The sequence below is a fragment of the Pneumocystis jirovecii genome (genome assembly GCF_001477535.1).
Source record: "Pneumocystis jirovecii RU7 chromosome Unknown supercont1.14, whole genome shotgun sequence".
NCBI classification, from domain to species: domain Eukaryota; kingdom Fungi; phylum Ascomycota; class Pneumocystomycetes; order Pneumocystales; family Pneumocystaceae; genus Pneumocystis; species Pneumocystis jirovecii.
The window spans coordinates 57,379-82,404 of record NW_017264788.1 but is presented as its reverse complement, the minus strand read 5'-3'; the positions used below and the strand labels follow the sequence as shown (position 1 = coordinate 82,404).

At 33.3% G+C, this 25,026-nt stretch overlaps 11 protein-coding genes and 1 non-coding gene across 12 annotated transcripts; 5 read left to right on the top strand and 7 right to left on the bottom strand.

Moving 5' to 3' along the window:
- Positions 1 to 912: 912 nt before the first annotated feature.
- On the bottom strand, positions 913 to 1,345 carry T551_02986 (uncharacterized protein; the record flags this gene model as incomplete). Its single annotated transcript, XM_018375249.1, has 4 exons — positions 913 to 979; positions 1,008 to 1,082; positions 1,130 to 1,214; positions 1,288 to 1,345. 4 exons carry the CDS (start codon positions 1,343 to 1,345, stop codon positions 913 to 915), a joined length of 285 nt encoding a protein of 94 aa, XP_018228457.1.
- A 430-nt stretch (positions 1,346 to 1,775) lies between these two features.
- T551_02985 (zinc-coordinating transcription factor SFP1) lies at positions 1,776 to 2,946 on the top strand. Its single transcript, XM_018375248.1, has 2 exons — positions 1,776 to 1,911; positions 1,958 to 2,946. The coding sequence occupies exons 1-2, from the start codon at positions 1,793 to 1,795 to the stop codon at positions 2,913 to 2,915; spliced, it is 1,077 nt and encodes a 358-aa protein (XP_018228456.1). The 5' UTR covers positions 1,776 to 1,792; the 3' UTR covers positions 2,916 to 2,946.
- A 1,078-nt stretch (positions 2,947 to 4,024) lies between these two features.
- Positions 4,025 to 6,477, top strand: T551_02984 (uncharacterized protein; the record flags this gene model as incomplete). The annotated part of the gene is made up of 5 exons (XM_018375247.1): positions 4,025 to 4,349; positions 4,399 to 4,570; positions 4,621 to 4,754; positions 4,798 to 5,046; positions 5,092 to 6,477. Exons 1-5 carry the CDS (start codon positions 4,092 to 4,094, stop codon positions 6,475 to 6,477), a joined length of 2,199 nt encoding a protein of 732 aa, XP_018228455.1. The 5' UTR covers positions 4,025 to 4,091.
- A 439-nt stretch (positions 6,478 to 6,916) lies between these two features.
- Positions 6,917 to 7,657, top strand: T551_02983 (uncharacterized protein; the record flags this gene model as incomplete). Its single annotated transcript, XM_018375246.1, has 2 exons — positions 6,917 to 7,432; positions 7,484 to 7,657. The coding sequence occupies 2 exons, from the start codon at positions 6,917 to 6,919 to the stop codon at positions 7,655 to 7,657; spliced, it is 690 nt and encodes a 229-aa protein (XP_018228454.1).
- Positions 7,658 to 8,411: 754 nt separating this feature from the next.
- On the top strand, positions 8,412 to 9,524 carry T551_02982 (uncharacterized protein; the record flags this gene model as incomplete). The annotated part of the gene is made up of 2 exons (XM_018375245.1): positions 8,412 to 8,958; positions 9,007 to 9,524. 2 exons carry the CDS (start codon positions 8,412 to 8,414, stop codon positions 9,522 to 9,524), a joined length of 1,065 nt encoding a protein of 354 aa, XP_018228453.1.
- A 601-nt stretch (positions 9,525 to 10,125) lies between these two features.
- T551_05039 lies at positions 10,126 to 10,198 on the bottom strand. Its single transcript has one exon. It is a non-coding gene; the product is annotated as a tRNA-Val (tRNA).
- Positions 10,199 to 10,738: 540 nt separating this feature from the next.
- On the bottom strand, positions 10,739 to 12,050 carry T551_02981 (uncharacterized protein; the record flags this gene model as incomplete). Its single annotated transcript, XM_018375244.1, has 5 exons — positions 10,739 to 11,379; positions 11,426 to 11,509; positions 11,557 to 11,655; positions 11,701 to 11,810; positions 11,857 to 12,050. The coding sequence occupies 5 exons, from the start codon at positions 12,048 to 12,050 to the stop codon at positions 10,739 to 10,741; spliced, it is 1,128 nt and encodes a 375-aa protein (XP_018228452.1).
- A 24-nt stretch (positions 12,051 to 12,074) lies between these two features.
- Positions 12,075 to 15,986, bottom strand: T551_02980 (U6 snRNP complex subunit PRP24). The gene is made up of 18 exons (XM_018375243.1): positions 15,688 to 15,986; positions 15,533 to 15,637; positions 15,330 to 15,487; positions 15,229 to 15,290; positions 15,123 to 15,184; positions 14,775 to 15,079; positions 14,418 to 14,736; positions 14,217 to 14,376; positions 13,986 to 14,175; positions 13,829 to 13,944; positions 13,702 to 13,783; positions 13,577 to 13,657; positions 13,384 to 13,530; positions 13,256 to 13,339; positions 13,093 to 13,202; positions 12,552 to 13,050; positions 12,400 to 12,500; positions 12,075 to 12,356 (listed from the first exon to the last, which is right to left on the bottom strand). The coding sequence occupies exons 1-18, from the start codon at positions 15,920 to 15,922 to the stop codon at positions 12,140 to 12,142; spliced, it is 3,033 nt and encodes a 1,010-aa protein (XP_018228451.1). The 5' UTR covers positions 15,923 to 15,986; the 3' UTR covers positions 12,075 to 12,139.
- Positions 15,987 to 16,181: 195 nt separating this feature from the next.
- Positions 16,182 to 17,318, bottom strand: T551_02979 (uncharacterized protein; the record flags this gene model as incomplete). The annotated part of the gene is made up of 5 exons (XM_018375242.1): positions 16,182 to 16,266; positions 16,335 to 16,617; positions 16,685 to 16,934; positions 17,049 to 17,139; positions 17,188 to 17,318. The coding sequence occupies 5 exons, from the start codon at positions 17,316 to 17,318 to the stop codon at positions 16,182 to 16,184; spliced, it is 840 nt and encodes a 279-aa protein (XP_018228450.1).
- Positions 17,319 to 17,741: 423 nt separating this feature from the next.
- T551_02978 (uncharacterized protein) lies at positions 17,742 to 18,238 on the bottom strand (the record flags this gene model as incomplete). Its single annotated transcript, XM_018375241.1, has 2 exons — positions 17,742 to 17,938; positions 17,989 to 18,238. The coding sequence occupies 2 exons, from the start codon at positions 18,236 to 18,238 to the stop codon at positions 17,742 to 17,744; spliced, it is 447 nt and encodes a 148-aa protein (XP_018228449.1).
- Positions 18,239 to 21,245: 3,007 nt separating this feature from the next.
- T551_02977 (uncharacterized protein) lies at positions 21,246 to 21,564 on the top strand (the record flags this gene model as incomplete). The annotated part of the gene is given in 4 exon segments (XM_018375240.1): positions 21,246 to 21,273; positions 21,285 to 21,401; positions 21,429 to 21,472; positions 21,484 to 21,564. The coding sequence occupies 4 exon segments, from the start codon at positions 21,246 to 21,248 to the stop codon at positions 21,562 to 21,564; spliced, it is 270 nt and encodes an 89-aa protein (XP_018228448.1).
- Positions 21,565 to 21,705: 141 nt separating this feature from the next.
- Positions 21,706 to 24,707, bottom strand: T551_02976 (uncharacterized protein). The gene is made up of 8 exons (XM_018375239.1): positions 24,165 to 24,707; positions 23,971 to 24,121; positions 23,760 to 23,926; positions 23,464 to 23,717; positions 23,284 to 23,420; positions 22,440 to 23,244; positions 22,059 to 22,389; positions 21,706 to 22,012 (listed from the first exon to the last, which is right to left on the bottom strand). The coding sequence occupies exons 1-7, from the start codon at positions 24,651 to 24,653 to the stop codon at positions 22,143 to 22,145; spliced, it is 2,250 nt and encodes a 749-aa protein (XP_018228447.1). The 5' UTR covers positions 24,654 to 24,707; the 3' UTR covers positions 21,706 to 22,012; positions 22,059 to 22,142.
- Between the last annotated feature and the right edge of the window lie 319 nt (positions 24,708 to 25,026).

The following is a 25,026-nucleotide window of genomic DNA, read 5'->3' as shown; positions in this document are numbered from 1 at the left end:
CTATATATATTAAGTGCCTTGAGAACGATAAATATACAATATAGCATATACGTGGCATAAGCAGTACTTGGTTGGTACTTAGTACTGCAATATAACATGCTATATACGATAATACATATTATACTATATACTATAATACACAACGTACTACATTGTACTATATACTATAACACACAACATACTGCATAATATATTGTATATCGTATTACATAATAATATTACATAATAATATTATATAATATATTACATGTTACAATACATATTACAGTAGATAATATAGTACACAATACACTGCATAATACACCACATACATTGCATGCTATATTACATTCTACTACATACTAAATACCTGGAACTCCTTATCTTATTGTACATCTATTTTCTCCCAATCTATCTTTGATATTTTTATCCATCATTCATAAGTACTTCATACCACTGTTTCCCCTGTATAATTCCCACTCTTTTTCTACTTCACTATTTTATGCATGCCTAAGCTCCGTTTCCGTTTTACTATACGATCTTAATTTCAAATTCATTCTTTATTGCTATTATAATTTCCCCTTAATATCATTTCAATACCATTAATAGTATTGATATTGTTTTTCTCTATCTTTTTCTCCTGCATTAACATTAAGCTTTACCCTTCTCTATATATTTTATTTTTTCTGGTAATCCGCTAACTTTATCGATACCCATATGCCCCCATTATTCCGCGCTACATAATATCTTCCCTAATCTGTCCCGTTAAATCTCCTTATATAGATTTCTCCCTATTTGCCCTCAATCCGTTCTACGTGCTTAAACTGGGCAGCCTACTCTAATTGTACTTGTATCTCGCACGGATCAAGGAGATGTGCTAGGAACACCCGCTTCTCCCACTACTAAATTCCTCTTTAGTCACTTCTATTCCTCTTAGTTTTCTTCATCTAACCAGATTAATCCTGTTTTTATGTATATAATTGTTTTTTTTGCTTTTCTCCTATATACATCTATATACATCTATATACACTTTTGACACTCCAACTACACTTTTAAACACTGTAAACACTGCAAATACACTTTTCTTTTCTAATGCACTCTTTCTTTTTTAAATACACTCTTTGCTTATAAATACCATCTAAACTATGACGGCCAGCTCCCTCTGCTCCTTTCATTCCATATCCCCGACTCCTTCATAACACAACCACTCGTTATGTATGCATGTAACAACCGGACTATATGCATGTAACATTCAAACTTACGCATATACACAAACATCCCACTATCATCCCTATACATCTCACGTACCTACATATCCCTCCATTTCTGCCATCCTCTCCTTGTATATGCGTCCAAGAATATGCATGTAATATGTAATATTACTTTCCCTCCTTAACCTCTATTACATGCATACATATGCCTCCCAGTATTGTCTCGCGTGCTCAATTTCCCCTCGATAAGCCGCTCTCTCCGCTTTTGGCCTTGATTAAGCGTTCATCGGTACGCTCCTCCCCGTTTAGGGAAAATACTAACGGCCCTTCGGAATAACCCAACCATGACGGAAACTTAGGGGAAACCGTGACGGGCCAAGGCGTGGGATTAAAAGACGCGGTGAGGAGTCCGGGATACTTCTACGAGTCAAGCAGAGCAGCTCCGACAGGGCGGAGGACGTGAGGGTTTCTGGAGGGTATAGGCACAGTAGTGCATATACAGCGCATACACAACGCATATAGCACGCATATACACCGCATATAGCACGTAAAAGCCATCGCCACTGTATTGCCAGCACTAGCCGATGTCTTTAAGTACCAGTATGCAGAGTCCTATGGACGTTCGTCGAGAACGCTCTGCAAATGACAGTGTATATGCTTCTTGGAAATACGGTAGTTTATCCACCAGTCTCCAAGGACAAAGTTTTTTGAGATCAGGGGGGTAAGTCTGCGTATATTTGTATATTTTGAGGCTTATATAGGGACAGAAGCACATTAGAATCAGAAGATGGGTTTGGATGTGAAGAACTTTTATGCCCAAAGCTTGAGATATCATTTTGTAAAGATTTTAATTGCTGTGGAGTTTTGCTGCGTGATCTGCATGATTTATGCCGACACTATGAAGAAGCACATGTACGTGTCGAAGATGAAGGAATATTAGTATCGGGAGCACATTGTTTGCCGGGAGGAGCACTACCGTGCCGCCCGGGACGCCCGGGATGGGACGGGAAGGTCAGGGGAGAAGGCTATGAGACATATGGTTTAGATATGGAACTTGATCAGGAATTTGCATTTGATCATTTGTTTCAATCATTATCAGATACAGAGAAACAGGGGCAGAATGTAGTGCCGTTATCGGTATCGACACGGGACTTTTTATTATCATCATCAAATATGTCTACGCCGTCGTCGTCTATGCCGTCGACGCCGACGTTTGACTCATCACAAGAGTTTCTTGTGGTGGATATGGAGGATACGGAGGGGGCAGTGTTGAATGGGACGTCATTGCTGGCAGAGGAGTGGGTGAAACAGCAAATGATGAAAAAACAGCGTCAACAAGGGATTTCATTGTCGGATACAGAGTCTCAGGGGACGATTGACTCGCCAGGATCGAATTTTGTGGTGGTGGACAAGCCGTACAAGTGTCCAGTGCCGGGGTGTGACAAGGCGTACAAGAATCAGAATGGATTGAAGTACCACAAGCTTCATGGGCATTGTACGTCGACGATGATGCTGCAGGATACGATTGTTCCTGTTGCATTTTCAAATGAAGGGGTGGTGGTGGCGCCGAAGGGGAATCCCGTTGTTGAGAATAAGCCGTACAAGTGTGAATTGTGTAATAAACGGTACAAAAACCTGAATGGACTCAAGTATCACAAGGCACATTCACATCGACAAATAAGTATGGCTCAAGTGCAAAGGGAAGTATTGATGCAGGGCTGGTGACCGCGTTTTGCTGCACAGGTTTCTTTCCTTTTTTGGGATTCGTTTTGGATTTGATGCTTGGTGATTGTATTTTGGTTTTATTCAATCAAGAAATTTAGTGTGTAGCTATATGTGTGATAGATTACTGTTTCCGATAGGTTTCGATAGGTCTTAGGGGGGTGTGTGGGTCTAGACAAAAGGCTTTACAAAATATTTTATCCATGTTTTTAAATGTCATTTACGAAATATTTTTATTCACGTCTTTTAGGATGCCATTTACTACGGTAATCGGGTTTTATTTGTTAGGGTTATAAGAGTTATTGTTATCTTGGTATTTGTGCTTTACGAGTATAAATCGTTGTATTTTTTATTTTTATACTTGAGTCAGATTTTAAAATGGGTTGTGTATCATTTAGTTTTAATTTGGAGACGTGGTTCTGTTATATATAATGTTAGCTTTTATTTTGATTTATGTTTTTTCCATCATATATTGCTATGCTTTTTCTCCTTGGGTGCTGGGCGGTTGCTCCGGCAACCTTTGTGTTTACCTTGTTTTTGTAATTATGTACATAAGACTTCCTGCTTGTTTTTCTGAATTAATTGTGTTATCTTTTTATTATTTTGTAATCTTTTTGTATGTATTTTATTGTTTTAATTCCCTTTTACCTTATTCTGGAGTTTTGTTTTGTTTATCTCGACTTTCGTCTCCTTTTGCACGATGTTTGTAGCGATCTCATAATATACAAGCTGAGATAAGAGGTTTGTGGGGAAGAAAATAATTGATAAATACAAGCAAAACGTGCTTCATTTGTTTTTCATACTTCTTGGCACGTTTGTGTTTTTAGATTGATTAAAAACGACTTGTTTAGGCATAAAACTCTATATCTTTGACTGATTGTTTATATCTGTTTTTGTGGTAATCCTGGATTTGAGTATCTAAGTGTGTTTTTATATACGAATTATATCGTCTCTTTTAAAAGCGTGTGTTTTTTAACTTGTATACTTGAATTTCTTCAAGAATTGATATACACATCTTGTTTATAAATAAACAATCTGTTATTTCTATTGATTAAAGTGGAAAATAAGGATTTATACGAGTATTTTTGTCTGTTGTTCTTCGGTAACTTTTCAGCTTTTAAGAGTATTATTTTAATATATTAAAATATTGTCGTTGGAAACGCTTATCTGTTCATAAGTATGACGGCAGTATTACAGCAATTACCTTTACCGCCTCCTCGGACTTCTTCACTTCAGAACCAACAGTTTAAAAGTGATCACTTTCATTCATCTAATAATTTAGATTGTAAAATAAACACAGAGTTGCATGAAACACGTTTTGGAGATTACATTTTAGGGCAGACTCTTGGTGAAGGGGAATTTGGGAAAGTTAAGCTAGGATGGCCAAGACGGAGATTTCTGCAATCATCTGATGGTCTATCCCGGTCAGATGTTGAAGTATTTATTAATTTGTGTTTTTTATTTAGCTCTCTAAGATATCTTTTAGGTAGCGATTAAACTTATTCGAAAAGATTCAATTAATGGTTCACGCACACGCTTGAACAAAATTAAACGTGAAATATATATATTGCAACGTGTCTGTCATCCGAATATTGTTAGGCTTTTTGATGTAATAGAGACAAGTCGATACATAGGTATTATATTGGAGTATGCCAGTGGTATGTTCTGTAGTTTCATTAGGTTTTTCATTAACTGTCATTTTAATAAGGCGGTGAGCTTTTCGATTTTATTCTTCTTCATCGGTATCTTAAAGATAATGTTGCTTCTAAGCTTTTTGCACAACTTATTAGTGGTGTACTTTATCTTCATAGAAAAGGAATAGTACATCGTGATTTAAAATTGGTTGGTTTTTTATTTCAAATGTGTTTTATTAAGTATTGTGAAGGAAAATCTTCTGCTTGATAGGAACAAAAATATTATTGTTACTGATTTCGGATTTGCTAATGTTTTTGATGTTGGAGATAATTTAAACTCTTTTAGTAATATGGATTGTTTTGATGGAAGGTCTCTAAAAAGAGGAGATCTTATGCAAACTAGTTGTGGTAGTCCATGTTATGCTGCACCGGAATTGGTTATCGGTGAAGGCTGTTATGTTGGTAGAAAAGTGGATGTTTGGAGTTGTGGTGTTATTTTGGTAACTTTAATGTTTCGTTTTTGTTTGTTTATAATTTATATTTAGTATGCTATGCTTGCTGGATATCTTCCTTTTGATGATGATCCAAATAATCCCGATGGTGATAACATAAATTTGCTATATAAATATATTATTAATACACCTCTTACATTTCCTGAATATGTTTCTGCTCTTGCTCGAGATCTTTTAAAGAGACTTCTCGTTCCGGATCCTAAACGGCGTGCTTCATTGCAGGACATTACAATACATCCTTGGTTAATTCATCATGTGGAATTATTTGATATTGCTACAGATATTGCCGAGGCCTCTACATCTAATCCTTTATATGATAGAAGACATGTATCTTCGAGTATTATGTCGCAGCCAAAATCTAATTTGAGAGCTAATTGTGAAAAATATAGTTATGTTAATTCTGGTTCATCTTTGGGATATATGTCTAGAGGACAACAAATATCACCCGCATTGAGTAAAAATAAACGTCATACTGTGCATATAGATTATGTGCAGCAACAAACACAAAATCATAAAAATTCTGTTATTACTGATCAAAATTGCTATCTAAAACGTAATTCTGTTAATGATGACCTTAATGATATGATGTCTTCTTTAGATATTTCTTCATCTACGACTCAAAATGCAACATGTCATGATTTTATTTATAGTTCATTATCGGTTCTTAAACCTGTTTTTGAAAGCAATAAAGCATCATCTGCTAAAGGATTAACAAAAGTTTCGGCGACACCACAATTAAACAAGTTACCTGTACCCCTTAAAAAACCTCGACCTACAAGTTACCAATCTCCTATTGGTATTTTCGATGATTCAAGTATGAATTTAATGCATTCTTTGCATGCAAATGGGCATAATAATCAGGTCAAACGGAATAGTACTTTTATACCTGTGACAAATTTTGCACCTTCAAAAGCAGGTTCTTCATATGAGAAAAATGATTTATATGCATCACGGGCTACTCCTTCATTATTACCTATACCAATTGTTTCTAAAAATGTAGAGTCTTCAAGATCTCCTACAAAATATACTCCAATACAGACTATGGATACTCGATTAGGGACATTACCATCTGATGATAAACATGTTAAAGAAAAAGCAGTTAACACCCATAAGCGTGGATCAAATAGTATTTCTATTGGTGCAGAGAGATTCTTTGGGAAAATATGGAATGGTAATTCACATAATTCATCACGTAGTTTATCCATCGATAAAAATAACAAAAATGTATCACATGTTGCTCATGTAGATTTATTAATTCATGCGGAGTCAGAGACTATGTCTAAGTTGAATATAAAAAACAAATCATCTAAGGCTTCAAAACAAAAGAAAATGTCTATGAATATAAATGAAAAGAATAATGGCACTGCACGTGTAATGGAATGGTTTACAAGAAGACGAAAAAGTAAGGACGTGACATAATTAAATGATTGAAAATAGTCATTTTTATTACTAATAATCATTACAAAAAAAGCGTTAACACAGCATGGTATAAAAAACATGATAAAGTGCCTATTATACCTTTAATAGATATTCTTTGAGTATTATTTTTTGTTTGTAGCTTTACAACATATCATTTACAAGTTGTTTAGAATACCTTTATCATTTTAATGAATTTTATCAAGTAATATGAGTATAGATTTATTATTTACTTTTAAAAGTTTTTGATTATTTTAAAGCAGATAAGTAGCATATTTTGCTGTGTGTAAAAAATTATATAAGTTTCATAGAACTTTTTTTCAAAATAATTCATTTAAAAATACTATATAAAAGAAAATTATTGATTCTTATTCTAAAACTTCGTTATTTTCGTTAAGAATTAAAAACATTATTTTCATGAAATAATTATGAAGAAATTTAAATGGCTGATTTAAAAGCTGAAAAACTGTTAACATTTTTTGCAAGCAAATCTTTATATGTAAATTTAACTTGGATTGAGCAAATTCTGCAAAAACATGTTTTTTCTAATAATGAACAATTGGAGCAACAAATAATGCATTTATTGTTGAATTCAGACGTTAAAATAACGTTATCCTCTAAATCATGTTTGCCTGAGAATGTATTGGATTTACATAATCATGTATTGCCTGGTCCATACTGTTTACAAGTTATACAAGTTCAAGATATTGGAATGAGTATATTAAATCAGTTAGAATATTTAGAGCAATATGACGACTTTGGTCGTGTAAAACCATTTAATACTATAAAGGATAATGATTCAATAGAGGATAACGATTTAATAGATGATAATGAAAAAACTGTAACAATGAAAAAAATGATCAAATTAATGCTTGAAGATTCATCTGGTCGTTATATATGGGCAATTGAATACAAACCAATAGAAGATATTAATTTAAAAATGAATCTTGGATCTAAGGTAAATATATTGTTTCTATTCAATATAATATTAAAAAAAATGTATAAATAGATACTATTAACAAATGTTCTTGTTCTTAGAGGCGTTTTTATTTTGGATTCCCTAAATTCCTCCTTTTTAGGTGGAGAAATTTTAGAACTAAATCAAGGTTATTTTCCTCGTGGGCTTAGTCATCAATTAATGTATGAACTTAATAAAAATTCTAAAAATACAGAAAATATATAACCATTAACTATTTCTTTATTATGATTTTCTGACTTTTTTTTATTCTTATAGTTCTATGAAAATAACATTGACATTGTACTTAGAAATGTATACATTATATATCTACAAACCATATTAAGTTATATATATAATTTGTTGCCACACGTAATTTACATATTTAACATCATGTCAATTTGTCTCAACTTTAATTTATAAACACAAATATACATTTATAGTTTTGTTTTATACTTTTGTTACAAAATTTGCTAGAATTTTCTAACTTAAATACAAAATCATCAAGATTTAATACTAAAATTGTTTTTAGTTTTAATATATTTTTTTATAAAAGGAGCTTAGAGTTTTTACCATTGACACTAAAATTGCTTATAAAAGTCTGCAGATTATCGATGTCGTTTAAATTACCACTAATTTTACTAACTCCTATTTTATTACTACTTTAATAGTATTTTAGTAATGTTTTGGTTTTGTTTTAGCTTTATTTTAACTCTATTTTAGTTTTGTTTAGTTTTTTTAGGCGGTTTTTGGGAGTATTTTTTATTATTTTAGTATTATTTAAATATACAGTCTAACTATGATTATATTAGCACTTAATATGGTACTTCAGGTGCTTTTTGATGTCTTTTTAACGTTCTCTTAATGGAATTGTGTTCTGGTTGCTCAAGATTTATATAGGATTGCCCCTGAGGATGTTATAGAGCAGTGAATAAGGAGTTTAGGAGTAAAATGTTTTTGAGTTTTTCTGTCTATTTTTTATATGATGTTACTGTCTCCTGAATCTAAGATTGGTCTTATTCTTAATTACCGCTTTGAAATCACGAATATTCTAGGTATAGGTTCACATGGAACAGTGTATCTTGCAATAGATTTATATACAGGAGTGTATTATGCAATCAAATCACTTTTGAAAACAAAAGATGTTCGTGAGCGTGTAGAAAGGGAAGTAATGTTGCATATGCGGGCTCAGTTTCACCCGCATATTGTTTCTATTCGTGAAGTTCTGGATTCACCAGAGTGTTCTTATATTATAATGGAATATTGCTCAGAAGGAGATCTTTTTACCGCAATTACAGAGAGGAACTGGTATTATAGAAATGATGCTTTGATTAAGATGTCTTTTTTGCAGCTGATTGATGCAGTTGAATATTGTCATTCTCTGGGGATTTATCATTGTGATCTTAAACCGGAAAATATTCTTGTTTTTGATTCAGGGAGAATTATTAAGTTGGCAGACTTTGGACTGGCAACGACTGATGTTTATACTACAGAATTTGGGTGTGGCTCAACATTTTATATGTCTCCAGGTATGTTTTGTGCCATTTTCTCGTAATTTATGAATCAACTATTTTTAGAATGCCTTAAATCAAATGAAAATTCTTTATATTATGCACCTGCACCAAGTGATGTTTGGTCATTGGGTGTTATATTAGTGAATTTAGTTTGTGGATGCAATCCATGGAAGCAAGCATCTTTTATACATGATGAGACTTATCGAGCTTTTCTTAAAAAAACAATTTCTCTTCGTTCAATTTTACCACTTTCATTTGAATTGGATTTAATTCTTCAGCGTGTTTTTGATCCTAATCCAGTTACTAGGATTACTCTTACAGATCTGCGTATTTCTATTATGAGTTGTGAGAAATTTACTGCTTCATTTGAATGCAATAAAGACGTTGCAGATTTTATGGAAAACTGTTCTTTGTTTTATGAAAATAATGTTAATAAGGCATCTGCTAATCGACTTTTGACACCGGTTTCTTCTTTTTCTTGTCAAGAAAATTCAATGACACCATCTATATCAAGAAAAAATACTGCATTAGATCCCTTGAATATTCCTGTAACTCCGGATTCTCCTAAACAGTTTTTTTAAATGTATATCAATAATTTTCGTTGAAAGTAGAGAAATTATTTTATATTTAAAATTTAGGGATTTTTTGTTAATCTTTTGAGCATTATCTAAATATTCTTGGAATATATTTTTATTAGGTTTTCGTTTTTTCGGGTTTTTAAATATTTTTGCATGATATTTAGTCGTTATATACATTATTTATATATATTTAAGTATCATTGAATTATTTAGTTATTTAGGGTTAGGCTTTTTAAAATTATGTATTTAGTGGAACGATATTTTGAATATTTCAATGAGTTATTTATTGGCATATAACTAGTTTTAATGGTCATATTTATTTTTCGGGTATTCTAGTGTATAATAGTTCTTGCGCATTTTATTGGAGTAATTTCTCTTGGATATATCGTTGATTAAAATTGGACGTTATGAAATACTTTTTTAGAGTTTTCTAATATAATTTTTTGATTCATGTCTTATTTTTTTTAGAATTTTTATATTTTAATGCTATTGTTTCGGATTTTATAGAAATTTTATAAGAAGCATTGTTTTAATTTATTATAAAAATATCTTTATTGTAAAAATACTTGAAATTTTGACGTATATATGTACGAGAGTAGCAAAATGCACGTACTCGGGATCGAACCGAGGACCTCTCGCGCGTAAAGCGAATATGATAACCACTACATCATACGTGCTGAATACTGAATGCTCTGATTTTATGGTATTTAACTAAATTAATATAAATAGGAATTAAATATTTTTTAATAATAATTATAAAAATTGTCAATGAGACTAAATAATAGAAATGATTCTTGTATTTATAAATAATTTAAAAAAAAACTTATGTTTATTATACTAATGATATTTAAATTAAATCTATATGTTAATTTAATATATTATATGAGGATAATGGTTTGTTTCAACTAAAATTTGATTCTAACTACTTTCAACATGAAAGTTTTTAAAATAGTGTTTTAAAATAGTATTGATAAAAGATAATCTGAAAGCTATTAAACGAGTGTTATTTCTATAAAACTCGAATAAAATTATTTAAGAGCATCACAGAATCATTAATAAATGTTCATAAAACATCATTTCTTGATATCGAAGTTTCTTTAATTCATCTAGAATTAATATATTTTAAATTTATTAACTTACTTCTGAAATAAATGATAAGTCTGTATACTGCGATATCTTCTCTTATATGAATAGTTAATATATTTTGTAAAATGCTTTTATTCTTGCATGTTTTTATTCTTATAGTTTCTTCTAGAATAATAATCACTTTTTTCACGAAATGTACTTGGTTTATTAAATGATTCTGTATGGCTTTTTGACTCCTTGTTCGATGATTGTTTCGTATAATCATGTTTCTTAATAATTTTCTTGGGTTCATTTTCTGTTTTATTTATAGATGAGTCAGCTGTAGACTCGGTCTTTTTTGTTGGTTGTGAAGAATCATATTTTTTTTCTTTGTTAAATACATTTGAGTCATACAACCTTTCCCTATTAGATGGTTTAAGAATTTTAACTGATGAATTGGTTGTTAGTGAAGAATCTTTTTTCAATGGATTTTTGTGAATCCTTTTATAAGAGTTAGCTTGTCTTGGAAAAAGTTCTTCTGGATGCATAGAACTCTCTTTTCTTGCATCTGGACTTTCCAGTTCTTGAGATTTATTTTTATTTTTATTGAATTTTCTTGAAAAGCCAAACCCCCCTTGTGATTTAATTTGTGTTGTTATTGCATCTGCTTTTGTTTGCGCAGATGCTTTCTTTTCTGATGTGTATTTTTTTTTAGATTTTAAAGTAGCTGTCTCTTTTTGTACTCTTAAATACTCAATTAATGGAGTAATTGTGCCAATAGGTGCCATATCATCTAAAATATTATTTTAGCTTACTTCACATGTCAAAACTATACTAACCCTCCTCCTTTTTGTTTTGTGCTTCTTCTTCTGGATTCTTATTTGTATTTTTCAATGTTTCTTGAAAAGCTATAAATTCTGCATCTAAAAAATGTTTTGCAAAAAGGCTTTTAAAAAAAGGTACTACATACCATCATCAATTGTTCCTTGTCTAGCATCATGTTTTTGTCTTTCTAACCGAGGAACTTTTTGAAACGGTGCAAATTCAACAAGTACTCGTTGCCCCTTACCTAATTATCATTAATTTTGCTTATATTTAAAAATATATTTCTAACCCTTCTCATCTGTAAATAAATGTGCTCCAAAGCCTTTATGAAACGCAATTAATGCTTCTGGTGATTTAAATTTAATATATGCCCTTGCATATTTATCATTTTTATTTCGGCTAAAATTAAATTTAATATCTGTTGATAAAGTACTATAAATCTTACTTAGAAGATACTTTTCCTGGGTAAAATGATGACCATTCAACGCGTTCTTCATCTATCCATTCTTTGACTAGTTCTTTAAATGTTTGTTCTGAAAGATCAGGAGGTAAATATCGGATAACGACTTTCAGTCGAGTAGCTGGTTGAGGACGCTTTGTTATGGTATTTTCTTTAATATTAGGCGTTTTTTTCTCCATTAAAGTATTTATTGTTGATTCTTGAAAACATGCCGATTTATAAGTTATTACGTGATGATTATCAGATCGTAAGTACAAAAAATTGGATTTTATGATTTATGAAAAAATATATCTCTAAAGTCAGCATTATTAAGAGATGCATGTTTTGTATGTATTTGTTTTGTTTGCATTGAGTCGTTGTCGTTAGATATTTTAAGTCGTTTTCTAGACAATATTGTGTTTTTTTCATTTATAAAAAGTCTTTCTCGTCTTGCTCTTGGATCATTTATTTTTGGAACAATCAGACTTTGATCTAGCAATGGTTTTCTTTTGAAAAAATTAGAATGATTTAAAGAAAAAGAGTTATTACTTTTTGGGTTTATGTTGTAACAATGTTTCAACAGTAACGATACGTATTTTTTTATCTGAAAAAGCGTATCCATCTAATGCCATAGCTGCTTTTCCTGCATCCTAAGAAAATAAGTATGTTTTTTAGAATTCTAGTATAGTTTGAATTTTTACCGATGTGTTTTTATATTGAACAATGGCGCCTTGATGATCAGGTCTTAGTTCAATTTTGTCAATATCTCCATAAGCCTTAAATACGTCTTCGATTCTTGTCTGATTAACTGTATCTGGAAGATATAAAATACCGAGAGATCTATTTTTGATATCATGAAAACGTAAGCCATGACTATTTTTTTTTTCAGGGTTTAAATCTTCTGAGGAAAATATATTCGTGTTGTTTTCTTTTTTTTCAATTGTATTTTTGTTTTTTGCTTTTACAATTTTTACAGATATTGTGTTTGAGTGCAATTCTTGTTTGTCTGCATCTAATGCAGATAACGCCTGTTCTGCTGTAGAATAAATTATATAGCAAAAACCTTTATGATGTTTGGAATTTCTGTCATTAATAAGACGTACACTTTCTAAAGTTCCATATTTTGAAAATAAATCTATTAAGTCATTTTCAGTCGATTCATGAGAGATATTAGAAATAATAATTTCTCTCCCTTCTGAACTACTATTTTTAATATAGAAAAAAATGGGAAATTGTTTTTACGATGCTTCTTTTCTGTCTTCTTTTTTTGATGAATCTGATATATTAACTATAAGTTTATATTTTTTTTCAAACATTTGGCCATGTAAAGAAAGAGATGCTAGTGCTTGCTCCTATGAATTTTATTTTAAAATTTGAATATATATAAATGCATATTTATAAATACCGGATATTTCATTTGAACATAACAAAATCTTCTACGTGAATTATAACGCAAACTTGGGAAACGAACTTCAATTACATCACCATACTAGATATATAAATTAAATATAAAAAGATTTAGTTATAACGAACTTTTTCAAAAAGGTTATGAATAAATTTTTCGTCTGCTGATGGTGGAAAATTCGTTACCCACAAAGTTGTTTCCGTAGCTAATTCAACTAATATTTCATTTTGATCTAATTTTTTGTAATTTTTGGTTAATGCACTTTTTGTATCTTCCTTAAAAAAAGTAAATAATAAATAATTAAGTAAAAGAGAGATAGACCAAATTAGCAAATTCTACGAAAGCTGTTGAAGAGTTATCGGATATTTCCTCTATAATTTTTGTATTTATAATTTCACCACACTATATTAATTAACATAAATTATGTAATATTTTAAAGGATTTACTCCATAAAAAAAGTTATGTAATTGTTCTACAGATATTGACTTTGGTAGTCCAGTTACTCTAACAGTAGTATTTTCTCTATTTCTATTCAAAATAAACAATTTATAATGATAATAAATATGTGATTACCGTTTGATTTTGTCTTCATTTTTATTTTTACTTTTTTTATGATTTGAAATTTCTTCAAGATTCATTTCTAATTCTTGAAGTGGTTGATTCTTCTCAATTTGAATGTTTATTAATTCCTAGAAAAAGTTATTTATACTTCGTTAAAAATTAAGATTACTTTTTTCTTTATTCGTTGTATATTTTTTATTCCTTTATGTATGATGGTTTCTGCTTTTTCTAGTAATTCTAATGTCCCTTCTTCTATAACAAAATCTCTATATATTTCAAAAACTAATTCAGGAAAATCTAAATGTTTTAAACTGGCATTTTTTAATATATTTATTGCGTTATTTATTTCTCCATAATGTCTAATATATTAGATATTTTGTAGCAAAAGATTATAAAATACCTTTCCCATATAAAATACTGTAACCAATATTTCGTTTCTGTCGTATGGATCTTTAATATATTTTTCCAAATTTTACGTGCTTCATCTATATTTCCTATTTTTGTAAATATAGAAATTAGTATTTTTTCGAGTCTTTTTTGGTTGTCTGTTGTTTTAAATACTAGAAATGTAAGTTTGATATATGTTAAATTGGATTTATACTGTTTTTAAGTAATTTAATTGATGTTTGGAGTTCTGTTATAGCATATTGTACTTCTTCATTATTATTATTCCACTGTGTAATTCTACGTTTACAGTATCCACACCAAGCTTCCATAACTTTTACAAATTCATTTATATCATGAAAAAGTGTTCCTGAACTTATTGAACGATCTTTAATTGCACATAGTTCTTGTAAAGGATAATTATTATGTTCAAGGATATATATATAGTATTTCCAAGGAATTCCACTCCATGGATAGTTTTTAATGGACCTTTGAAAGAATTTCTCATTTATTTTAGTATAGGTTGATTTTTCAACCTATCTATTAGTATTGTAAAAAAAAAACAGCTGATTACCATAAATTGAATGTAATCTTCCCAAATGTTAGCAGATAATGGATAACATTTAAGTAATCGCTCAAATAATATACATATTAGTTCTATTTCTTGAGGTTTTTGATGTAATTCCCATTCTAGATATTTAATAAACTCTTCGTAAGCGTAATTGGATTGTGAAAGCTGGATTTCATGAAAATCTCTTGCTTGGTATTTTATTAATGCAGGATTATATATTTTGTTTGTAGCAATCATGATTTCTTCATAATTGGGATTATCATAATTAGTTATGAAACTAGAAAAATCCGAAAAACAATTTTCCATTCCTAAGGATTAATTATATGTCTTGTTTCACACGTTTTAGAGTACCTAAATGAGGGATGCTTAGTCTCTCTATATAAATTTGTTTCATATGTTGAATATTTTCAAAACTAATTAGAATATTTAAATTAATAAATAATTAAATAAATAATACCTTGGATTTTCCTCTAATAAAGCAGTTTTATAATCTTTATAAATAGACCATATTTCATGACTCTAAGATAATTAGGATCGTATATGGGTAATTTATATTACTTTTGAAATATGATATTTGGTAGCTGAGTATGCTTGAAGACATATGTTTTCGAAAAAATTGTAATTAAATATTTCCTTGAATTCGGAATCTCCATCTTTAGATGCGATTTCTATATTTTCTTTAATATAAATTATATATTTTTTCCATAAATTGATAGCTATTATAATATTATTTTTTTATAATAATTAATTATTAAATTTACAAAGATAATCTTCGACTGATTTAGCGTAAAGTTCTAATAGAGAAATTTTATCATCAAGAGTTGATACTGATTTTTCCTCGTCGTCTAACCATTCTATCCACATTTCTAATAATATGAAAAAGTTATTTGAAAAGAATGGGTTTCTATAATAATACCTTCAGTTAATGGAAAGTAAAGTTGCATTGCTTCACGTGCACTTTTTAATTCGTCTCTCATTTTATGTTTTTTAAATAAATTAATATATTCAATATGTGAATCATAATGAAATGGTTGTTTCATTAGTTTATCTAACAAAGTATTGATTTTTTCTAAATCTTCTGAGATATCAAGATCGTTATCATTTTCCATTTCTTCGTCTGAAACGAGTTTTTCTTCATCATTTGTACTCATGGCTGTATACGCTTTAGATCTCAAAAAGTCAAGGGCAATATTCAACGAAATCGTATTTTCACTCAAACAAATATTCAATTTTACAAAAATGAAAAAAAATGTACAAATTTACAAATACATGAAATTGTATTATCTTATGTACTATACCCCAAGTCCTTGACTATTTTTAATTTAAAGGAAAAATATACCATTAGTGATGTTGAAAGTGTTATGTCGAAGTTTTATACCAATATATACTTCAAAGGGAAAATTGTAACTCTTATTCTCGTTTTAAGTCTCCAGTAACGAATCTTAAGTATGGAGGAACTTCTAGTTGATTTTTAAGGAAAAAAAGCTTTAAATTCCTGAAACATGAGTTATAAATGAATCGTGTATATGTGCACGCGTGTGCACATCTATCGGTAGTGCTTACCTGGCTTTGTCTTTAAGTTGTACTTGATTTCTGTCTTTCAATGCTTCGCTGATTGTGCCCCCGGCACCGTAAAGAGTAAGAATTTGACTCCAATGGGGCCCTTTAACTTGATCAAGGCCTGCAAACAGGGCTTGTTCCTCTTCCTTGGACCAGGGACGCCTTTGTGTTGGTTTCCCCCGTCGAGAAGGTGATGGACGAGCTGCTTGGCGTGCTTGTTCATAGAGCTGTTGTGTGGAAATTGCATGTTCCGCTGTGGGTGAAAGATTAAGATGTAAATTAGATTCTAACAACGATGTAAGTTCATACGTTTCCAAGTAAAATATTCGTTTTCACTCCACGAGGAAACTTACCCGTAAATATGTTCGTATCGACTCCATTCAAAGCCATTGCTGTTGCTTCATCTGTACCATCATGCAAGTCTTGTATGTGTCCCATTTGCTGCATCTGTGCGATATGCTGCATATGGGATATGTGATCGGGCTGAGTCCCGTCTGGGTCTTGATTCTGACGGTATAATGCTGCAACTTGAAGAACCGGACTCGATCCATGTCCTTGACTTGGTGCTTGTATTTTAGATCCTATACGCCGTTGCCGACGAATCTAATCATGACGTATGGTTAACGGTTCGGTCCATTATGGATATATACCGTGCAACTCGACGGAAAAATACTTACCGGTTGAGAAACGATGGATTCATAATTCCGTGTAATGTACTCGGAAACGTCGCGGAGAAACACTTGCCATACATATTTCTCGCTCAAGTTCTCGTCTACGGGAAACTTGGCAAGCTGCTTCCTTGTTAGTCCTAACCCCAGTATATATTCTCCTCACGTGATTCCGCCTTGATTTGCACCGGGCTACAAAGTCACTCTCATTCGGTGTCAGGTTTTTCGCCCCATTTCTCCGCCGTAGTAGAATCTGGTCCATGTCTGGCGGGAAAAGATCGTTTAGAATCTCCTCCTTCGGTTTCTCCCCTTGATCCATTGCACTGATATACGCCTGCGTCTTCAGATTCAAAAAAAGAGCACTTTGTGACTTGAGCAGCCTCGCTCCGTCTGGTACAAATGTGTCTAGGAAGTGTTCGTTCAGGTGGAAAAACCCCACCTCAACCGATCCAAAAACCGATGATACAAATGTCGCCAGATTCACCTTCCGGATCGTTGCCCGGTGCTGTGGTGCCCGTAGCTCCAGCAGGTCCGGGTTCAGAAAGGCTTCTGTCGAGTATAGCTTTTTCACCTCTGTCTCTATCAGCCCTGCCCTGCCCTAACTCCCAAACCCACGGTTAAAAAGCGAGGTAAGTGTCCGATATGCCTGTCCCTTGGCCGTATCGGGCCGTGTGACGATATTAAGTGTTTCTTGGTGTGGTCCCTTCCCCAGAATCGACAGGATCTGCGACGACTTGTCCCATTAGCCTTTTATTCCTTTTATTTCTCTGCCAGCGCTTTCTGTTGCTTCTGCAGCCTCTTGCTGCTTCTTGTAGCGTCTTGTAGCGTCTTGCAGCCTCTTACAGCCCCACTCACCAGATTGTCCAGGATCGGCAGCGACTGGATACACAGGTGCTGGTTCGGGTCCAGTATTCCCCGATGTCCCTCGCCCTGCACTCCCTGCAGAAACCCGTGTGTCTCCTCCCGCACCCCTCTTACCCCCGGGACACCCGGAAGGTGCTCCAGCATCGACAGATCTGCGTGGAACCCTGAGGCAAGCTCCTGCTGGATCTCTTCCAGTCCTCCCCCCCCTTCTTCGTGGTGCCCAACCTCCAGGCCCTGTCCAAACGCCTCATGCTCCAGCACTTCAAGCTCTGCCTTCAGTTTTTTCTTATGGAATCCCCCGTATTCTTCTCTTCCCGAGACACTGTTTGTCTCGTCAACGTATCCCCTCCGTTTTTTTTCCATTTCTTCCTCCATAAATCCATTCAGTCCTCCTGCACACTGTGCACGTCCTGTGCTTCCTGATTTCTATCAGTTTTTCCGCTTTTTCGTGTTTTCCGCCTCTACGCCTCACATACCCATCTACTGCTGCCTAACCCGCGTCTGTACCCTAACGAGCTGATACGGAGACCTGCGTGGGCTCCACCGCCACAGCCCTAAGAGTTCTATGACCTTTTACCGACAGTATGGCCTCGTTCTTGCACGTGTAGCTGCAATCTTGCGTTTGCACTTGCTGTGCCGCTGTGTGGCGAGTTTGGCTCGGATATATCTGCCGGGTGGCCGGGTTAGGGTTGTGGTTAGGGCTGGGGTTAGGTGTGTTTTGAGTGTGCTGCCCGTATCACGTGCATGTCGGTGCGTGTCCGAGCGTCTGCGCGTGCATATGCGTGTATGTCAGTGTATATATGCGTAGCGTATACATGTCTATGTGTATATATGCGCATACACTGTGCATATGTACTGTACCAGCGGTCTATCGCACGTGTGTATGCGCAGTATATGTATAGTATGCACAGTAGCATAGCTGTAGTGCATACACCGCAGAGTGCATGTGCAGTGCATGTGCAGTGGACGTGTTATATGCACATACGCCCATATGCTGTGCTGCACGCCATGTGTGCTGTACACACTATATGCTATACACTATGCACGCTGCATGCTTTGTATGCGCGTTGTATGCGGTGTATATGCGTCACATTCGCCGCATACACTGCTATACACAGACTATGCTGTATGCACTGCGTGCACTGTATGCACATTGACGCATACACTCACTATATACACACAGATACACACATATAGACATATATAGATATATACATTCATATATATAGACATATACACTCATATATAAATATACACTGATATATATACATATATACACTGACATACACGTATACATGTATATACACAGATATACTCACTCATATATACTCATATATACGCGCATACACTGACTACGCGCATACACACGCACAGACGCCCACTGGCACGCAGCGCGTGCATCGTACAGTGTAGCAGTGTATGTACTGTATATGTTTAGTGCATACATTGCTACACAGCACAGTGCATATGCTGCTGCATTGCGGGTACACTGCGCATACACAACGCATACAACGCATACAAAGCATAATACATAGCATATATAACATATATAGTGTATATAAGTGTATATAATATAGCATACATAGCATACATGACGTGAGCATACACAACGTGTAGCATACATGACATGTAGTGTGCACAGTATATGGGGTATACACATGTATATATAATACACGCTACACAATACACGCTACGATGGTTGGATAGCACAGCTTTACAGCGTACAGCGATTCTGGTCTTCAGTGTATAATTTAATATGTGTGTAATATACACTGTGCAGGATAACTATGCTATGTGTATAGTATGTGCATGTATATGTATGTATATGTATGATATATATGATATATTTATGGTATACACTGTATGATATGTCTATGGTGTACAGTGTGCAGTATAATTATAGTGCATATATGTATATGTATGGTATACGCTGTGTGGTGTGCAGTGCACTCTGTACAGTGTGTGTACAATGTGTGTACAGTGTGTGTGCAGTGTGTGTGTAGTGTTATAAGATGTAGGTTGGATATATAGTATAAGTATATGATTAGGGTGTAGATTAGAGTGGAGAGTTAGAACGTGTAGTATATGGATGCAGCTATGAGTATGGGTATAAATTGGGTGTAATAAAGGTCAGTTGTAAATAGTGTAAATGTACGCATTATAGAATATATACTATGGTGTGCATATAGCATGCATAGTATAGTATATGCTGTATAGCAGTATATATAACAACGTACATTGTATGATATGTATAGCATAGTGTGCAAAATATGCTATACGCTACGTACAATATATATATACACTGTGTAGTACATTATGTATAGTACAGTGTATAGCGATGTAACGTATACGGTATGTATAATACAATGTCTATGGTATAATGTATAACACAACGTGTACACTATATGTAGTATGTATAGTCTATAGTATGAGGATTAGTGTATATACTATCTGTAATATATATGGCATGTATAGTGTGTAGCATGTATAATGTATGCAGTGTATAATCTGCACAGTGCACGTCGAACATATACAGTATAGAATCTGTATAATGCTTACAGTCTATACAGGCAGAGGTACTCTGTGGCACGCCTGCATGCATACGAAGAGTATACGTTGCGTGTGCAATATATAAAGTGTTTCAGTATATAATGCAGTATATAATGCAGTATATACACAGTATATACACAGTGTGTGGAGTGTATGGACGTACATTGTGCAGTGTAACAGAGGTTTTTACATTAATATAAAAAGAGATACAGTGCGTAAAATACACAGAAAAACTATACAGAAACTGTACAAGAGACAAACAGCCTGTAGTAGCGCCAACACCAAATACACCCAAAAACTCTATGTATAGATATGAATATATAGTGTCCATATATATCTGTATATATAATATATAATATTTAATATGTCTATGTATATGTATGTGTATTTGGCATATATGTATGTCTACGTGTATAGTATATATCTCTAATCTCAGTGCAAGGTGCAGAGAACACATCTCCATAGCAATTCTGCTCTCATGGGACACATATCTCTGGAATGTGTTCCTTCATATGCATTGGCAGAGAATATATACTGCACAAAAGGGCATATAGAGATGCATCGACTACAACTACTATCAAAATTGACAGTTTAAAAGTAATAAAAGTCGTAAAGTACGGAAATAGATCTATCTTAATATAAATTAACATCTCTGTTGTGACAGCAATATATGCATACACGTTGCATATAACTGTATATACGCTAAGGGACACACATGTACACGCTTGAACCAACTGGTATTTAAGTGAGCGTATGTCCTTAAATCACGTGATACAATGGAACCGTTAAAGTCACGTGCACTGAGAGGGTTAATGTGGTGGTAGTGAAATAAATGGAAAAAAGGATTGAAATAAGATATAGTAATTAAGAGTGATACGGAAAGGGAATGATAAGTTGGAAGCAATGAACCAAGATATGCATGAAACAATACATTTTAGACAACATATTTTGAATGTTTTGGTGCTTTCAAAGAGCTTCGGAATAAACCGTGAGTGCTGAAATGTATATTACACAGGTGACATAAACTCTAAGAAACAAAAGCCATGCCTAAATATAATAGTTTATTCTAGAACGATATTATGTCTCAGTGTCTATCGCGCAGACAAAAGAAAAGTGATCGTTCAACGTATCCCGATAGCCGAATCACGTGATTTTAAACAAGTTACGTGATATTGCCTCAGATACAGTAACTAGAGATACAGTAAAATACAAACAGACTTACACAAAACATTATTAGCAGTGTTAGAAAGAGAAACGAAGAAATAGATGCTGCCTGAAACCATTGAAGACAGCCCAAGACCAGAAAAGGTAGAATAAGAAGGAATAAATAAATATACTTTGAGACCAATTAAAGCTAATACCATCTACCAGACGGAATTTGAAATAATAATTCGTCTGCTGTCTTTTTAGCGGGCTGCTTATCCTGCTTTCTCTGTGCAGCCTCGTGCATCCGTAACCAATCGGGTACTTTAGAGATGCTACTTTTACTAATGGTTTGTTTGAGGTCATACATTATGTCAGTATCTTCTGGGGTTAAAAAGGTAATTGCAGTGCCAGACTTCCCGGCTCTCCCAGTGCGTCCAATCCTATGAGTATAATCTGTATACAGGTGAGGTAAAATCCGGGAATCAAAAAAGAAAGGGACCTTCAATGGTTTTAGCCATATTAAAGTTTACTACGAGAGACACATCGGCAACATCGATACCCCTTCCAGCAAGATCGGTAGCCACTAAACAATCAGCTTCGCCAGAACGAAGCTGTGCGAGAGCAGCTTCACGTTGTTCTTGGCTTTTCCCTCCATGCAATGTAACCGCATTCCACTACAATTGATTAATATACTTGCTACAAAAATGATGAAAAGTACACCAATACGAGCAAGTGACTTGGCCAAAGCATCGCAACTACGACGCTGATTGATAAAGATAATTACGGGTGGATTATAATCATTACTATTAAGAAGTTCTTCTAATCTTCGTCTGCAAACATATATTAGAAAGGATAGAGAAAAAGCTTTTTTTTAAAATACCTTTTCTTATCTTCTGTATTCATCATTTCAACAATCTGTACAACTGTATCAACTGCTTGTCCAGCATTCCCAATGGTCACAATTGCCGGTCGACGCAGATATTTTTTTGCAAGTTTTTCTACAGCAGGAGGCATCGTAGCACTAAACATAACTGTTTGTCGAAATCGCTCTTTACCTCCTATTATTTTAGACATCAACACAGGATTTTCTGCATCGTCATTATCAGGTTTCTGATTGTGTACAGGTAATGCATCTAAAAGCTTATTTACTGTCTCCTCAAAGCCCATATCAATCATGCGATCTGCTTCATCAAGAACAATATATGCACATTGACTCAGTACTAAAACATGCCTTTCGAGACAATCCAATAACCGCCCAGGAGTTGCAATTACAATATGCACACCGTCTCTTAAATTAAACGCTTGCTCCTCAATTTTATGACCTCCCACAATTGATACACACACAAAATCCATTGGTTCGGAAAACTTCTTTGTTTCACTTTCAATTTGTTGAGCCAATTCTCTCGTAGGAGCTAAAATGATAGCATAAGGACCATCATTCTTATTATATTCATCAAGTGGAGGAAGCGTAGAAATATATACAAGCATAGGAAGCACAAATGATGCAGTTTTTCCGGAGCCTGTCTCCGCAATACCAATAATATCACGATTCTGCAAACCAATAGGAATAGCTGCTCTTTGTATCGGAGAAGGCTCTTTATATCCCACTATTTCAACCATATCAAGAATAATTTTTGGTAATCCAGACTCTTTCCAATTACGTATAGGGTTTGGAATAGACCCACCTAAAAAATTAAATTTAATAAATTAAATGTATAAAATACCTTTCGAAGAAATATTAAAATCTTCTTTAAATATACGCCAATCTCTTTCTTTCATGAGCTCCAAAGGCTTTTCTGACCAATGTTTGTCATCCCAACTAATTCTAGTACTTTTCTTATATTCCATATCCATCAATTGTCTTGAAAAAGTTAGCGTAAAAACTATAATAAAAACAAAAATACTTAGCCCTGTTTTTATCTTCATCATTACCAGAACGTACGAGCATATCAATAAATGAATTCGTATAGTGATTATTACTTTTATCATCAAAACCACCTAATCTTCCTCGACCTAAAAATTGAGCACTATGTCTATTCAAATATATTGGATTAACATCGGATGAAGTATCTTCTGTATTATCCCAATCGAACACAAACTTTCTTTCACTTGTCTTACGCTTTTTTTTCTTGTTATCCCCTGTTCCCAAATATCTTTTCTAAAAAATATTAAAATCCTCTAAAATAATAATAATAATTACCCGAATATCCTCGACTTCTTTTTCCTCAGGTGTCATTTCAGCTTTAGCTTCTTGATTCTTTGATGATTTAAACAGTTCGGCAGCTTGCTTTGCCAAAGCATCTTGTTCTTTTCTCATAGCCTTTGGCTCAGTAGGAATCATTTTATTCCGATTTAAATAACGCCCATCTAAACACAAATCATTAGTATATTACTCATAAAAAAAAATCTACCTTTTTCCTTTCCACTAAGATTATCCTGAGAGTCTTTTAACGAATACTTTCTTATAATATCTGTTTTTCCAATTTGTTGGCGCTTTTCAACTTCCAAACGACGCTTTTCAAGAGCAATTGCTTCACGTTGTTCCCGAGTTAAAAACTTTGGCTATTTTGATTAAATAACAAAACTCACTAGATACATTTCTTACTCGATTCATAGCAGCTGCTTCTTTTTTCTTCTTAACTAACTCTTCAATAGATAAAGGCTCTCTTTTTTCTGCTTTTGGAATTGCACCATTCTTAGGGACAATCTCTGACGTAGATCTAGGAATTTCTGGAAAAAAAGCACCTGCAGAACAATTTACAGCTTTATTAAACCCATCATATTCGATTGCTCCAGAAGAAAATGCTTTACCACTAAAATTTTCAATAGAAGAAAACGGCTGTTTAAAACCATCTGAGCATAATGCCGTAACTTCTTTAGGTAATGGTGGAGGATAAGAAAGAGGTAATGGTGGTGGTTCAGGCGGTGGTTCAGGTGGCGGTTCAGATGGCGGTTCAAGTGGTAATTCATTTAGCACCATATTTTCAGAGTTACTGTCTAAAACAATCCCTGAAGAAAATGCACCATTTTGAGAGGAAATATTGTTCATGCTAGCATTTTCAGTACTATCTGAAAGCTTATTGAATCCATCCATTGAGATGCCTTTTACATAGATAAATAATGACCTAAAAAACTCGGTTTTTTTTCATTTTTTTTGATCCAAAAATAACATACGTTTTCTATATAATTAAAAGACCTTTAAAATGTATAAAAATGCATATTTAATATCCATTTCTACTATTTAACTAATTCTTTAGTTTTTTTTTTTATCGTCAACGTCTTACGAAATACGCACAGAACCTATAAATATTAATCATAAGTTTGAAAAAGATAGTTAAGTCTAAAAATAAAAAATACATAAGATAATAAGAACAAATACATTATTCCATATCTCTTAAATAAAACACCAAAATACTCAAGTGCCATAAATCTTCAAGTTTTTTTCTAGTCATTCATTTATACCATCT

Excerpts from the sequence above, each read along its gene's own strand:
- T551_02985 (XM_018375248.1), top strand. The coding sequence starts at position 1,793 with ATGCAGAGTCCTATGGACGTTCGTCGAGAACGCTCTGCAAATGACAGT. Across the intron at positions 1,912-1,957 it reads AGTTTTTTGAGATCAGGGGG|AAGCACATTAGAATCAGAAG; the intron begins GTAAGTCTGCGT and ends ATATAGGGACAG.
- T551_02980 (XM_018375243.1), bottom strand. The coding sequence starts at position 15,922 with ATGAGTACAAATGATGAAGAAAAACTCGTTTCAGACGAAGAAATGGAA. Across the intron at positions 15,185-15,228 it reads TTATTAGAGGAAAATCCAAG|TTTTGAAAATATTCAACATA; the intron begins GTATTATTTATT and ends TATTCTAATTAG. Across the intron at positions 13,784-13,828 it reads AATGAAGACAAAATCAAACG|AAATAGAGAAAATACTACTG; the intron begins GTAATCACATAT and ends TATTTTGAATAG.
- T551_02976 (XM_018375239.1), bottom strand. The coding sequence starts at position 24,653 with ATGGATGGATTCAATAAGCTTTCAGATAGTACTGAAAATGCTAGCATG. Across the intron at positions 23,718-23,759 it reads AAGAAGTCGAGGATATTCGG|AAAAGATATTTGGGAACAGG; the intron begins GTAATTATTATT and ends AATATTTTTTAG. Across the intron at positions 23,421-23,463 it reads GAAGATAAAAACAGGGCTAA|ACAATTGATGGATATGGAAT; the intron begins GTATTTTTGTTT and ends AACTTTTTCAAG.